Source organism: Ovis aries, chromosome 24 (genome assembly GCF_016772045.2).
Source record: "Ovis aries strain OAR_USU_Benz2616 breed Rambouillet chromosome 24, ARS-UI_Ramb_v3.0, whole genome shotgun sequence".
Classification (NCBI taxonomy): Eukaryota; Metazoa; Chordata; class Mammalia; order Artiodactyla; family Bovidae; genus Ovis; species Ovis aries.
In genome coordinates, this window is record NC_056077.1 from 20,300,852 (window position 1) to 20,317,561 (window position 16,710).

General features: G+C 39.0%; 1 protein-coding gene across 2 annotated transcripts in view; it reads left to right on the top strand.

Annotated features, from left to right (window-relative positions):
• Positions 1-16,710, top strand: part of MOSMO (modulator of smoothened) — a 71,862-nt gene that overhangs the window by 43,431 nt on the left and 11,721 nt on the right. Inside the window, exon 2 of one of the 2 annotated variants that reach the window (XM_042240398.2) lies at positions 12,508-12,590. The exons of the other annotated variant lie outside the window; for it this stretch is intronic. Coding sequence (XP_042096332.1) covers positions 12,508-12,590 — 83 coding nt within the window. The remainder of the gene's footprint in view (positions 1-12,507; positions 12,591-16,710) is intronic. 2 annotated transcript variants of the gene reach the window in all.

The window sequence follows — 16,710 nt, forward strand, 5'->3', positions numbered from 1 at the left end:
AACCCTTTCCAGCAACATAAGAGTTGACCCAACACCTGGACATCACCAGATGGTCAGTACCAAAATCAGATTGATTATATTCTTTACAGCCAAAGATGGAGAAGTGCTATACAGTCAGCAACAATAAGACCTGGTGCTGACTGTGGCTCAGATCAAGAGCTCCTTTTTGCAAAATTCAAACTTAAATTGAAGAAAGCAGGGAAAACTACCAGGCCATTCAGGTATGACCTAAATCAAATCCCTCATGATTATACTGTGAAGGCGACAAATAGATTCAAGGGATTAGACCTGGTAGAGTGCCTGAAGATCTATGAACAGAGGTTTGTAGCATTGTACAGGAGGCAGTGACCAAAACCATCCCAAAGAAAAAGAAATGCAGGAAGTCAAAGTGGTTGTCTGCGGAGGCTTTACAAATTGCTGAGAAAAGAGAAGCAAAAGGCAAAGGAGAAAGGGAAAGATATACCCGACTGAATGCAGAATTCCAGAGAACAGCAAGGAGATATAAGAAGGCTTTCTTAATTGAACAATGAAAGAAACAGAGGAAACAATAAAATGAGAAAGACTAGAGATCTCTTGAAAATGAGAGATACCAAGGGAACATTTCAGGAAAGGATGGGCATGATAAAGGACAGAAACGGTAAAGACCTAACAGAAGCAGAAAAGATTAACAAGAGTTGGCAATAATACACAGAAGAACAATACAAAACAGGTCTTAATGACTCGGATGGCCAAGATGGTGTGCTTACTCACTTAGAGCCGGACATCCTGTCATGTGAAGTCAAGTGGGCCTTAGGAAGCATCACTATGAACAAAGCTAATGGGGGTGATGGAATTCTAGCTGAGCTACTTAAACTCCAAAAGATAATGCTGCTAAGGTGCTGCATTTAACACGTCAGCAAATTTGGAACTCAGCCGTGGCCAGGATTGGAGGTCAGTTTTCATTCCAGTCCCAAAGAAGGGCAGTGCCAAAGAATATTCAAACTACCATACAATGATACTTATTTCACATGCTAACTAGGTTATACTCAAAATCCTTCAAGGTAGGTTTCAATAGTATGTGAACCAAGAACTTCCAGATACATACAAGCTATGTTTCAAAAAGGCTGAAGAACTAGAGATCCAGTTGCCAACATTCATTGGATTATGGACAAAGCAAAGGAATTCCAGAAAAAAAATCTGCTTCACTGACTACACTAAAACCTTTAACTGTGTGGATCACAACAAACTGGAAAATTCTTAGATGGGAGTACCAGACCACCTTACCTGTCTCCTGAGAAACCTGTATGTGGGTCAAGAAGCAGCAGTTAGAATGGACTGGTTCACAATTGGGAAAAGAGTATGAGAAGGCTGTATATTGTCACCCTGTTTACTTACATACAGAGTGTGTGTATGCTAAGTCACTTCAGTCATGTCCGACTCTTTGTGATCCTGTGGACTGTAGCCCACCAGGCTTCTCTGACCATGGAGTTCTCTGGGCAAGAATACTGGAGTGAGTTGCCATGCCCTCCTCCAGGGGATCTTCCAGACCCAGGGATCGAACCTGCATCTCTTATGTCTCCTGCATTGGCAGGCAGGTTCTTTACTGGGAAGCCCTACATGCAGAGTACAGTATGCAAAATGCTGAACTGAGTGAATTACAAGCTGGAATCAAGACTGCTGGGAGAAATGATCAACAACTCCGATATACAGATGATATCACTTCAGTGGCAGAAAGTGAAGAGGAACTAAAGAGCCTCTTGACAAGGGTGAAAGAGAAGAGTGAAAAAGCTGGCTTGAAATTCAACATTCAAAAACACTGAGATAACTATATCATTCTACTTAACCCCCCATATTGCATGTAATTATTTTATATTCTTAGGTTAATCATGTTTCCATTATAGCTTGTAATTGTAATTCAGTTCCTTTTAGTTGCTCAGTCATGTCTGACTCTTTGGGACCCCATGGACTGCAGCACCCCAGGCCTCCCGTCCATCACCAACTCCCAGAGTTTACTCAGACTCATCTCCACTGAGTTGGTGATATGATCCACCCGTCTCATCCTCTGTTGTCCCCTTCTCCTCCCACCTTCAGTCTTTCCCAGTGTCAGGGTCTTTTCCAGTGAGTCACTTCTTTGCATCAGGTGGCCAAAGTATTGGAGCTTCAGCTTCAGCATCAGTCCTTCCAATGAATATTCAGGACTGATTTCCTTTAGGATGGACTGATTGGATCTCCTTGCAGTCCAAAGGACTCTCAAGAGTCTTCTCCAACACCACAGTTCAAAAGCATCAATTCTTCGGCGCTCAGATTTCTTTATAGTCCAACTCTCACATCCATACCTGACTACTGGAAAAAGGATAGCTTTAACTGTATGGACCTTTGTTGGCAAAGCAATGTCTCTACTTTTCAACCTGCTATCTAGGTTGGTCATAACTTTTTTCCAAGTAGCAAGCATCTTTTAAATTCATGGCTGCAATCACCATCTGCAGTGATTTTGGAGCCCAAAAAAATGAAGTCTGTCACTGTTTCCATTGTTTCCCCATCTATTTGCCATGAAGTGATGGGACCAGATGCCATGATCTCAGTTTTCTGAATGTTGTTTTAAGTCAACTTTTTCACTCTCCTCTTTCACTTTCATCAAGAGGCTCTTTAGTTGGTCTTCACTTTATGCCATAAGGGTGGTGTCATCTACATGTCTGAGGTTATTGGTATTTCTCCCAGCGGTCTTGATTCCAACTTGTGCTTCATCCTGCCCAGCGTTTCCCTTGATGTACTCTGCATATAAGTTAAATAAGCAGGGTGACAGTATACAGCTTTGACGTATTTCTTTTCCTATTTGGAACCAGTCTGTTGTTCCATGTCCAGTTCTAACTGTTGCTTCCTGACCTGCATACAGATTTCTCAAGAGGTAGGTCAGCTGGTCTAGTATTCCCATCTCTTGAAGAATTTTCTACAGTTTGTTGTGATCCACACAGTCAAAAGCTTTGGCATAGTCAATAAAGCAGAAATAGATGTTTTTCTGGAACTCTCTTGCTTTTCCATGATCCAGCGGATGTTGGCAATTTGATCTCTGGTTCCTCTGCGTTTTCTAAAACCTTGAACATCTGGAAGTTCATGGTTCACGTATTGCTGAAGCCTGGCTTGGAGACTTTTAAACATTACTTAAACATTACTAGCGTGTGAGATGAGTGCAATTGTGCGGTAGTTTGAGCATTCTTTGACATTGCTTTTCTTTGGGATTGGAATGAAAACTGACCTTTTCCAGTCCTGTGGCCACTCCTGAGTTTTCTAAATTTGCTGGCATATTGAGTGCAGCACTTTCGCAGCATCATCTTTCAGGATTTTAAATAGCTCAACTGGAATTTCATCACCTCCACTAGTTTTGTTTGTAGTGATGCTTCCTGCCTGAGGCCCACTTGATTTCTCATTCCAGGATGTCTGGCTGTATGTGAGTGAACACACCATCATGATTATCTGGGTCGTGAAGATCTTTTTTGTACAGTTCTTCTTTATATTCTTGCCACCTCTTAATATCATCTGCTTCTGTTAGGTCCATACCATTTCTGTCCTTTATTGTGCCCACCTTTGCATGAAATTTTCCCTTGGTATCTCTAATTTTCTTCAAGAGATCTCTAGTCTTTCCCATTCTATTGTTTTCCTCTATTTCGTTGCACTGATCACTGAGGAAGGCTTTCTTATCTCTCCTTGCTATTCTTTGGAACTCTGCATTCAAGTGGGTATATCTTTCCTTTTCTCCTTTGCCTTCACTTCTCTTCTTTTCACAGCTATTGGTAAGGGCTCCTCAGACAGCCATTTTGCCTTTTTGCATTTCTTTTTCTTGCGGATGGTCTTCATCCCTGCCTCCTATACAATGTCACGAACCTCCATCCATAGTTCTTCAGGCACTCTGTCTATCAGATCGAATCTCTTGAATCTATTTGTCGCTTCCACTGTATAATTGTAAGGGATTTGATTTAGGTCATGCATGTCTAATGGTTTTCCCTACTTTCTTCAATTTAAGTCTGAATTTGGCAATAAGGAGTTCATGATCTGAGCCACAATCAGCTCCCTGTCTTGTTTTTGCTGACTGTATAGAGCTTCTCCATCTTTGGCTGCAAAGAATATAATCAATCTGATTTTGGTATTAACCATCTGGTGATGTCCATGTATAGAGTCTTCTCTTGTGTTGTTGGAAGAGGATGTTTGCTATGACCAGTGTGTTCTCTTGGCAAACTCTTGTTAGCCTTTGCCCTGCATCATTCTGTACTCCAAGGCCAAATTTTCCTGTTCCTCCAGGTGTTTCTTGACTTCCTACTTTTGCTTGCAGTCCCCTGTAATAAAATGGATATCTTTTTGGGTGTTAGTTCTAGAAGGTTTTGTACATCTTCACAGAACCATTCGACTTCAGCTTCTTTAGCATTACTGGTCTGGGCATAGACTTGGATTACTGTGATACTGAATGGTTTGCCTTGGAAACAAATAGAGATCATTCTGTCGTTTTGAGATTGCATCCAAGTACTGCATTTCAGACTCTTCTGTTGACTATGATGGCTGCTGTTGACTATGATGGCTGCTCCATTTGTTCTAATGGATTCTTGCCCACAGTAGTAGATATAATGGTCATCTGAGTTAAATTCACCCATTCCAGTCCATTTTAGTTCACTGATTCCTAAAATGTCAACATTCAATCTTGCCATCTCCTGTTTGACCACTTCAATTTGCCTTGATTCATGGACCTGACGTTCCAGGTTCCTTTGCAATATTGCTCTTTACAGCATAGGAATTTACTTCCATCACCAGTCACATCCACAGCTGGGTGGTGTTTTTGCTTTGGCTCCATCTCTTCTTTCTTTCTGGAGTTATTTCTCCACTGATCTCCAGGAGCATATTGGGCACCTACCGACCTGTGGAGTTATCTTTCAATGTCCTATCTTTTGCCTTTTCATACTGTTCATGGAGTTCTCAAGGCAAGAATACTGAGTTGGTTTGCCATCCCCTTCTCCAGTGGACCACATTTTGTCAGAACTTTCCACTATGACCAGTCCATCTTGGGTGGCCCTACACGGCATGGCTCATAGTTTCATTGAGCTAGACAAGGTTGTGGTCCATGTGATCAGATTGGTTAGTTTTCTGTGATTATGGAAATTATAATTATCTTTTATTTTTTGTGTGGCTATTGATTGTGACAACTGATAAACATCTTTTACTATTGTGATAACGTAAGTATTGTTCACTCAATACCACTGTATCATGATTCTTCAACATAGTAGAATTGTATATCACTAAAACTTCCTTTAATAGAAAAACTTGTTATCACCATTTAAAATCCAGATGCATAACAGAATTATCTTGAAATTTTTTGAAAAATACAGATGCCTCCAGGTATGTTTCTGATGAGCAGCCATGTTTAAAAACAACTAGACTATATGATGATCTTTTATTTTTATCTAATTTGTTTCACTTTTCCTATTTTACATTGTGTTCTCATTTATGTTTTCAGATCTCTCCATATCTTTATTTTTGTTCTTTCTCAAGCCTAGTAGAAAAGCTTGTTTGTGTGTGTGTGTATAATATGTATAACATATATTTTACAACGTTTATGAAATTTTGCTTAGCTAACAAATTTTATGACATTTTAATTCCACTTTTTTGACTTAGTGTGAATAGAATGCTAGATTTCTAATAAATGTTCACTCAAAATTTTGATGTAGTTCCATATATTTTAGTATCTAGTATTACTGCTAAAAATCTAGAGAATTTATAATCTTAGTGATTTTAAAAAATGGAATGAGGCTTGAAACTTCTAATGCAATTCTGAGAATATAGAGAAATACTATGTTATAAAAAAGAAAAGTAGTTAACAGGTGATATAGTATTACTAACTAAAGTACAAGTTTTGTTCAAATTTCACAAAATATTATGCTCATGTCCATTACTTGTTTTCATACCGTATTCAAGACTCCATATTATATTTAATTGCATTGAGCAGTTTCAGCTACATGCAGCAAATTCTGGTAAATTCTCTTCATTTTTATTCTTTTACAGATATTTCCTAATTTTCCTTATTATGACTTCTTAGATACACCCGTTACTTAAATTGGATATTTAATTTCCAAATGCATGGGAGATTGTTTAAATTATTTTTAATATTAATTTCTCATTTTGATACTAATTTCTCACTTAAATGCTTTCTTCTCTGCAATTACCCTCTATTTTTTTCAGTCTAAATTAAGGCTTTGAATAACTAAGTCAAAAATTCTCTTGGTAAATGTCACATTGACTTGAAAATATGTGGGTTATTTTCAAATATCTTTTGATATTGATCTCTAACATAATTCCATGATGATAAGAGAACTGACTCTATGATTTCAGTATCTTTCTCAGTTCAGTTCAGTTGCTCAGTCATGTCCGACTTTTTGCAATCCCATGAACTGCAGCACACCAGGCTTCCCTGTCCGTCACCAACTCCCAGAGCTTGTTCAAACTCATGTCCATCAAGTCGGTGGTGTCATCAGCCATCTTACCCTCTGTCATCCCCTTCTCCTCCTGCCTTCAATCTTTCCCAGCATCAGTCTTTGCCAATGAGCCAGTTCTTCACATCAGGTGGAACTGATTGGAGAATTCCAATACTTCAGAGCTTCAGCTTCAGCATCAGTCCTTCCAATGAATATTCAGGACTGATTTCCTTTAGGATGGACTGGTTGGATCTCCTTGCAGTCCAAGGGACTCTCAAGAGTCTTCTCCAACACCACAGTTCAAAAGCATCAATTCTTCAGCACTCAGCTTTCTTTATGGTCCAACTCTCACATCCATACATGACTACTGAAAAAACCATAGCTTTGACTATATGGACCTTTGTCGGCCAGGTAGTGTCTCTGCTTTTTAATATGTTCTCTAGGTTTGTCATAGCTTTTCTTCCACGGAGCAAGCATCTTTTACTTTCATGGCTGCAGTCACCATCTGCTGTGATTTTGAAGCCCAAGAAAATGAAGTCTGTCACTGTTTCCATTGTTTCCTCATCTATTTGCCATGAAGTGGTGGGACCAGGTGCCATAATCTTAGTTTTTTGAATGTTGAGTTTTAAGCCAACTTTTTTACTCTCCTCTTTCACCTTCATCAAGAGGCTCTATAGTTCCTCCTTGCTTTCTGCCATAAGGGTAGTGTCATCTGCATATTTGAGGTTATTGATATTTCTTCCGGCAATCTTGATTCCAGCTTGTGCTTCATCCAGCCTGGCATTTCACATGATGTACTCTTCATATAGGTTAAATCAGTAGGGTGACAATATACAGCCTTGACATACTCCTTTCCCAGTCAGTACCTTTAGACCATGAAATTTTTGCACCTTGTTTTATGTCCCTGGATATGATCCAGTGTCTCCTAGTTTACAGTCTGTGGGTACTTGAGTAGAATGTGTATCCTGCTGTTGTGCGAAGATTGTATAAGTGTTAATTATGTTGAATTGGTTCACAGTGCTTTTCACATCAACTGTATCCTTCTACTTCTCTGTATATTGCTTCTATTAATTTTTGAGAGTTTGTTATTGAAATTCCAACTAAAAATCTTAATTTATCTACTTAAAAGCAATTGTAATATATAGTGGAACTATATGTAACCTTGTTCTGTATCTTCCAAGTCTCCTATAAATGTATTATCATACTTTCATAATTTAAAAAGATTAAAATAAAACTAAGATCATAGCATCTGGTCCCACCATATCATGGCAATTAGAAGGGGAGAAAGTGGAAACAGTGACCAATTTTCTTTTCCTGGGCTCCAAAATCACTGCAGACAGTGACTGCAGCCATGAAATTAAAAGATGCTTGCTCCTTGCAAGGAAAACTGTGACCAACCTAGAAAACATATTAAAAAGCAGAGACATCACTTTGCCAACAAAGGTCCATATAGTCAAAGCTATTTTTCCAGTAGTCGTGTATGGTTGTGAGAATTAGACCGTAAAGAAGGCTGAGTGCCAAAGAATTGATGTTTTTGAATTGTGATGCTGGAGAAGACTCTTGGGACTCCTTTGGCCTGCAAGGAGATCCAACCAGTCCATCCTAAAGGAAATCAGTCCTTAATATTCATTGAAAGGACTAATGCTGAAGCTGAAGCTCCAATACTTTGGCCACCTGATGCGACAAGCTGACTCACTGGAAAAGACTCTGATACTGGGAAAGATTGAAGGCAAAAGGAAAAGGGGGCAGCAGAGGATGAGATAGTTAGATAGCTTCACTGCCTCAATGGACATGAATCTGAGCAAACTCCAGAAGATAGTAGAATCAGGGGCATGGCATGCTATAGTCCACTGAGTCGCAAAGAGTCAGACGTGACTTAGTGACTCAACAACAACAAAAGTGAATAGTTATTGGATCCTGAAAATAACAATTTGTCTGCCCTCTGCATTTCTTAAATTTAAAAAGATTTTTGGTTAGTGTTTAAAAAATGTTATGATGTATTTCAGGCTCTTAATAACCAAATATGTCTAGTGGCTAATATATTGGTTCAGGTTCAAGCTGACCAAGATGTCATTTTCATAATAAAATCTTCAATCTTGTTGAATGAACCTAGGTTGTCAGTAGTAATTTGTTTTGATTTCTTTAATTCTTTTATTTGGGGCCTTGTGAAGAAAAACTTAAGTTTAGAAAAGTCCAGACAGCTCTGTTATCACCACGTGAAAAGTAGAAAGGTCAGGGATGTGGAATTTGAATGCACAGGAGAACTAAAAGGACACGACCCCTGTTGAGGACTTTATTTCTCTATTTTTAATGGACTCTGGTTAACATAACTCCTGTGCCTTTTTTTTTTTTTTTTAAACTTTGATTTAATTCTCATTTGGTAGTTATGTTCTGTAAAGTCACTCCAAACGCTGGATTAGTGAATAGTGGATCACTGTCCCCTAAGGGTTAGGTTACTGTGAGCCTATGGTCACATTTCATCAACCAGTCAATTCATTACCTAGTTTCGTGTTTCTGTTTAAAGACACCTTGCTGCTGCTAAGTCGCTTTAGTCGTGTCCGACTCTGTGCGACCCCATAGACAGCCACCCACCAGGCTCCCCCATCCCTGGGATTCTCTAGGCAAGAACACTGGAGTAGGTTGCCATTTCCTTCTCCAATGCATGAAAGGGAAAAGTGAAAGTGAAGTCACTCAGTCGTGCTCAACTCTTAGCAACCCCCAGGGACTGCAGCCTACCAGGCTGCTCCATCCATGGCATTTTCCAGGCAAGAGTACTGGAGGGTTCATTGCCTTCTCCATACTCTCATGTCCAGAGTGTATCCACATGGGGTTTCCTTAGGAACACTTAGGAACACTTAGCCTACTAGGCAGTTGGGGCAGTGCCATCAGCCAATTCTGGACTGGGGTCTAAGGACTGCAGTTAATGGATGCCAATCAAGGAACTAAGACCCTATGTGCCCTGAATTAAAATGAACAGTAAAATCGCCATACACCTCACTGCTAGCATGCCATGGAAAGTTGTTTCCATTGAGTCAAGGCAGAGCATCTGTTTGACTTCAGCTGAAAATGTGTATGTCAGGTGACTCAGCTTTTTGCCATCCTGCACACATTCTGTTTTCTTTGGATGCCCACTAAAGTGCCTCTCAACTGTTGATTTGAAGGTTACAAATAAATTTTAGTGGGTGAGCATATTTTGCCTCCAATGCATGAATGCATTTTAAATTTTAAGATGAAAACAGAGAATTCCCTGGCAGTCCAATGGTGCTCAACTCTGCTGGCCCACAGTCCCTGAAGAGAGGAACTAAAATCCTGCAAACCATGCAGCCTACAGGTTTCTTGCTCATATCTAACTGGCACTCCATCTTTTCCAGGTAAGAGTAGGTCTACTTACATATGCATTCTCCGTATATATGTCTTACTACATAATGTATATTCATAGTATACAGTGTGTGTCCAATAGCACTCTATTACATCATGTGCTGAACAGGCAGCATTCTGAGACAACTGTATTAGTTGGGTCCTCTGGGAAGCTGACAGACTTCTTACTTAGGAACACTTAGCATCTATACCTTGGGGTGCCAACTAGCCAATTCTGGACTTCCCTGGGGGTCTAAAGTGGCTTAGGCTTGCAGTTAAACCAATGTAAGGGAAATCTGCCAATTTGGCTGCTACTGGTCAAGGAACTCAGTCCCCAATGTGCCCTGGAAGCACAGCCAATTTCCAAAAAATAATAGAGTGGACATTAAAGGTCGACCAATCGAAACACCTGCACAAAAAGCCACATAGCATAAAATAGATAATGGAAAGGAACCTTGTATGTTCCATATGTGCGCAACATCTCTGGCTCAGCATCGGCTAGAGTACTTACCTCGGACTCAGATCTGGTGGCTCAGATGGTAAAGTATCTGCCTGCATTCTATCCTTTCTTTGGATTCCATTACTACATAAGCATTAACTGATGTGGTTGCTGTTATTATTTCAAAATTCTGGATAATACTTAGGGCCACATGGTCTTAATTTTGGTTATGGAGAGCTTTTTTCAGCCATGCTGAAGTCATGTGGGATCTTAGTTCCCTGACCAGGGATAAAACCTAGGCCCTTGGCAGTGAACCAAAATGGAAAAGAACATATCAGGTTTTCTGGTACTTTCATATATTCCCCACTCCATCTTTCCTTTCCAGAAGTAAGAAGTTTAAAAGAAGTTTAAAAGTTTTTTGAAATATTTGTTTATTTGGTTGTGTCAGGTCTTAGTTGTGTCACGTGGGATCTTTCATTGATGGCGAACAGACTCTCTAGTTGTGGCGCTCGGGTTCAGTAGTTGCCACACGCAGGCTTGTTTGCTCTGCAACATGTAGAATCTTGGTTCCATGACCAGGGATCAAACCTGTGTCATCTACGTTGCAAAGCAAATTGTTAACCATTGCACCACCATGGTGGGGGAAGTCCCTAAAGTTTTGTTTATCTTTTTTCTTTATGAGCTGAGGGTTTTGTGTCTTTTTTTTTTTTAAGTCTTCAGGGTTATAGTTTTGGGGTTTGTTTCTTTTTTTATATTTAGCTATATATAACATTTTGAATTTATTTTTATCCATAATTTTAAATATTTAGCTTTATTTTTTCCCCCAATAATGGGCATTGCCCCAGTGCTATTCATTGATGGGCACTTTTTTTTTCCCTGATATTTTGAAATGCCACCTTTACTGTATTCTAAATTCTTGTATGTATTAGATCGGAAGATATGGATATATTTTTGAAGGTCTTAATATGTGTTGCCAAATTGCCCTGAAGAATACGTTTAGAAATTTGTCTTATTGAATATCTTTCTTCACCTCCTCAACCTGGTGTTTCGTGTTTTTTTTTAATATTTTTTATTTTTGCTGTAGCCAAAAAATAGAAATATTGTTTTGGTCTGCATTTCTTTGGTTACTGGAAAGCATGAACTTTAAAGTATATATACTTTAGATATCCTGTATGCCATCTTATATGAATTGCTTATTCATATCCTTTGTCCATTTTTCAATTTTGATGTTCGATTTCATATTGATTTGAAAGGACTCGCTATATATAAAGAATATTACCCCTTCATATGTATTACACAGTGGTTATTGTTTATTTTTAAATTACAATCATGATCTTTTTCTTTATAGAGTCTGACTTTGCGTATATAGTTGAAGAGTATTCCCCATTCCTAAGACCGCACAGTCAACTAGTATATTTTCCTTTTTTAAAAAATACTTTTATTTATTTGTTTATTTTTGGTTGTGCTGGGTCTTTGCTGCTGTGCGGGCATTTCTCTAGTTGTGATGAGCAAGGACTACTGTTTGTTGTGGTTCCTCCTCATTGCTGTGGCTTTTCTTGTTGAATGCAGATTCTAGGATACGTGGGCTTCAGTAGTTGCAGCATGTGGGCTCAGGAGTTGTGGCTCTTGGGCTCCAGAGTACAGGCTCAATAGTTGTGGCACACAGGCTTAGTTTCTCCGGGACACATGGGATCTTCCTGAACCAGGGATTGAACTCATGTCTCTTACATTGGCAGGTGGATGCTTCACCACTAAGCGACCAGGGAAGCCCCTATTTTTTTTCTTTTTATTTTATGGTTTTAATTTTTATATTTCTGCTATCTTATTTTGATACAGGGTATTAACAGGGATCTATCTTAGTTCTTTTCTAATTCTTAATCCATTATTTCTATTGATTTCTAATGCCATCATATATACATTTGATCTGTTGAGGTTATTTGATTCTGTTTTATTGATTTATTGATTGAGGTTGTTTACATCTGTTTTGTGGCCAGAGAGTTTGCTTTGGAAAGAAAGCACTCTGTGGAAGTATTTTCAAACACTTTAATTTTGGAAGTTAAAAGGAAATCCTCTCTTAAGCTAGAGTAAGTAAAGTGAATTGACTTGGGTTCTGCTTGTGTTCCTCTATTCTGCCTTGTGGTCTTTAAATAGCATACTTCGCTATATCTCTAGCACCAGAGGCTTTATGTGGTGATTTAAAATATTAAACTCCAAAAGAAAATAATTCCAGGATTTAAGAAACACTATTCTTGCCAAGTATAATTGATTGTTACTCTTTAGGTCTGATCATCTCTTTGACAAGAAGCAAGTTTTGAAGGTAAACCTATCTCTAGGAAAAAGCAGGAGTTCTCAGGATATCTCAGGTAAAATCTGTAGCTCAAATCACAGATAAATAGCTGATTTCTTTAATATTTAAAGAGCTCTTATACTTCAGTAAGGGAAATGCAGTAGTTCCTGCTTTTTCTCCCCTATGAGGGGGTATGTTCCAAGACCCCCAGTAAATGCTGGAAACTGCAGGTAGTACTCAACCCTCTATACTATGTTTTTCCTTATACAAAAATACCTATGATAAAGTTTTTATAAATAAGGCAGAGTAAGAGCTTAAAAACAAGAACTAAAAGAGAACAATTATAACAATATATTGAATGAAAGTTATGTGAATGTGATCTCTCTTTAACTTCAACACTGCCAGAAATGTGGCAGTGGATTCTTCATTTGCAGATACAACTTCTTTAATAGTTTGTATATTCTTCCATCCAGACCTATTCCTGAAGCTATGTAGTCATCCTTTACTGGCAGTAAATGGCTTGGTATCATTTGTTTTAGGGACTCCTTTGCTGATGTTTTCCTATAGACTCTATGCTTTCTGATGTAACACATTGCCATCAATTGGCATGTCTTCCACCTACACGTTGAATGCCTTTTCCATCTTAGCTAAGTACTTAACACATTGTGGCCATAACTTACGCAGCTTGAGGTACAACAGCAAAAATAGCATGAATTTCTTTTTCCATCTTCACAATTCACAGATAGAAGATTCATTTGTACTATAGATCTTAGCAATCTCGGCATACAACTGTTTTTCTTACTGAAAACTGTCACCTTTCACGTAAAAGAAGTTCTTTATGGTTTCACTTTGGCATAGCCTAATTGCCAGCGTCACTAGTCTTGTACTTTGGGGCTATTATTAAGTAAAATAAGGGTTCCTGAACAGAAGCACTGGGATACCTCAAGAGTCTGTTGGATAACTTACATGACCAAAAATCCTAAAGGAAATCAACCCTGAATATTCATTGGAAGGACTGATGCTGATGCAGAAGCTCCAGTACTTTGGCTACTCCAGTACTTTGGCTACCTGATACAAAGAGCCGTCTCATTGGAAAATATCCTGATGCTGGCAAAGTAGGAAAACGGGACAACAGAGGATGAGACGGTTGGATGGCATCATCGACTTACTGGACATGAGTTTGAGCAAGCTCTGGGAGATGGTGAAGTACAGGGAAGCCTAGCATGTTGCAGTCCATGGAGTCACAAAGAGTTAGACATGACTTAGTGACTGAACAACAAGTGACTAACAGGCGGTAGCCCACACAGTGTGTAACCACTGGACAACGGGATGATTCGTGTCCTAGGTGGACCAGAGACAGATGGCATGAGATTTCATCATGCTACTCAAAACAGCTCACAATTTAAAACTAAGTATTTCATTTTGTTGTTCAGTTGCTCAGTTGTGTTTGACTCTTTGTGACCCCCCCAAAATTTGAACAGTTTTATTTAGTTTAGAATCATTTACTTCTGGAATTTTCCATTTAATATTTTTGGACTGCGATCAACTGCAGGTAACAAACTGGAAAACAAAACTGTGGTTAAGGGGGGAATATTGTATTCTAGCACACACATAACAGGTCTCAGAAGGGGGACAGTGAAGGGACTTAAAGAATATTTGAAGAAATAATGACCAAAATCCCTCCAGGTTTAATGGAAAAACTTTAATCTCCACATTGAAGAATCTCAACAAATTCCAAGCGGGATAGACTCAAAGTAATTCACACCTAGCTACATCGTAGTCAAACAATCCAGAGACATGAAGAGCATCTTGAACAGCAGGGGAAAAGTGAATCCTTATGTACAAGGGATCCTCAAAACCATTAGCAACTGACTTCTCATCAGAGATCATGAGGCCAGAGAGCAGTGGGATGACACATTCAAAATGCTACAAGAAACAGACTGTCAACTAAAAATTCTGCAAAACTATCCTTCAGGAACAAAGGAGAAATCAAGATATTCTTAAAAAAATAAAAACTGAGAAAATTCATCACAAACAGACTTGTCCTGTAAGAAATACTGAGGGGAGTTTTCTTCAAATTGAAATAAAAGGGCATGAGGCACTGTTTTGAATCCACTTGAAGAAATCTACCAGTAAAAGTAACTACAGAAGTGAAAATAAAAGTCAGTATAAATGTCTTTTTGCTAGTAATCCTTTCCTCTTTAAAAGGCTTATTTATTTATTTAGGCTGCGCTGGGTCTTTATTGCTTTGTGTGGGCCTTCTTCAGTTGCAGCAAGTGGGGGCTGTTCTCTAGATGCAGTGCGCAGGCTTTGCATTGCAGTCGCTTCTCTTGTGGAGCACAGGCTCTAGGCTCTTGGACTTCAGTAGTTGAGGTGCACAAGCTTAGTTGCTCAGCAGCATGTGGGATTTTCCTGGACCAGGGATTGAACCTGTGTCCCCTGCATTGGCAGGCAGATTCTTTTACCACTGAGCTAACTGGGAAGTCCTCTTTTTCTCTTTAAAATGGGGTAATAATTATGAAACTGTGTTGATGGGCTTACAATGTATAAAGATGTAATTTACATGGTAATAAGTACAAAAGAAAGGGAGGTAATAGAGGGATATTGGGGTGAAAATTTTGGTATACTGTTGAAATTAAGTTGGTTAATCTGTTGGTAAATCTAATCTGTTTGAGATAAAATCCATCATTTTAAAGTGTACAATTCAGTGATTTTTAGTATATTCATAACGCTGTGCAGTCATTGCCAATATCTAGTTTCAGAGTATTTGCATCAGCCCAGGAAAAAGAAACCCCGAACTTTGCAATTTCTCCTACCCTAGCCCCTGGCAGCAACTAATCTCTGTCTCTGTGGATTTACCTATTTATTATATTTCATATGCATGGAATAATATACCATATAGCCTTTGGTATTCATGGGGTCACAAAGAGTCGGACACGACTGAGCGACTGAACTAAACTGATAGCCTTTTGTGTCTGGCTTTTTTTTTGTTGTTTACTTAACATAGGGTTCATACATGTAGCTTGTGTTAGTACTTTTTAAAAAAATTTCTGAATAATCTATGGATTTTGTCTATCAGTTGGTGGACATTTGGGTTGTTTCCACTTTCCTTGTTATTATGAATAATGCTTTGGATATTCATATACAAGTTTTTGTGTAAATGTATGTATTCTAACTCCTGAGAATACTGTAATACACTTCAGTTCTGACAGTAGCCACCTAGAGTTAGCACAGATCCCACACATTAAGGGCTCTGTCTTCCACAAGATTGCCCCTAATTCAGAGAGTGCCACAAGTTTGGGGTGAGGGGGTATTTCTGACCTACTGGCTATAAATTTAGGATTTCCCTCAAGTTCAATAAAGAAACAGTTATGATGCTATGACTGGGGTCATGAAAGCATAGAGGAGCGATGCACCCAGAGTGGGAATGTATGAGCTTGTCGAGGAAGCCTTCCCAGAAGTGACTTATAAACTGTGACTGGGATTTGGAATTGTAGGTAGTAACCGTTTGAAAGAGTAGTTTAAGCAGAGGGAACAGCATATATGAAAGCCTGGTGTGCTCATGCTTGTTAGAGATGATTTAAGAATTAACTTAAGAACTTGAACACCAAATATGAAGAAAAAGGAAAAAAGAAGCAATATCATCCAGACTTTTGTAAGCGACTTGGACTTAATCGAGGAAACTATGTGTAGAAGAAAAACAGGATCCAGCAAAGATCCCTAAGAAACACCATGGCAGAGAAAAAAAGTGCCTGCGAAAAAAGAGAACGAAAAACCAGAGAGGCAGGAGGAAAATAAATAGAATATGGAGCCACTAAAACCAGAGGAAACGAAGTTATATCAGATGCTGCTAAAATATTAAGAAAAGACTTAGAAATATCTATCAAAGTCAGCAGAGTAGATGAATGAGCCTGGCAAGAGCTGTGCCAGTGGGTGGTTGGGGTAAAAGCCAAGCTACAGTAGATTTAAGGGTGAACAAAACTCAGGGAAGTGGAGCCAGGAACTGTTGACCAGGCTCGGGGACAAAAGATGCTAGGCAGAGCAGACAGAAACACAGGCATGTTGAGATCAGAGGATGACTTGACATGATGGGGTGTTCTTGTTTTATAATAGGGGAGACTTAGGGGGCTTCTCTGGCTGTCCAGTGGTTAATACTCTCCATGTCTAATTCAAGGGCCATGGGTTTCATCCTTGGT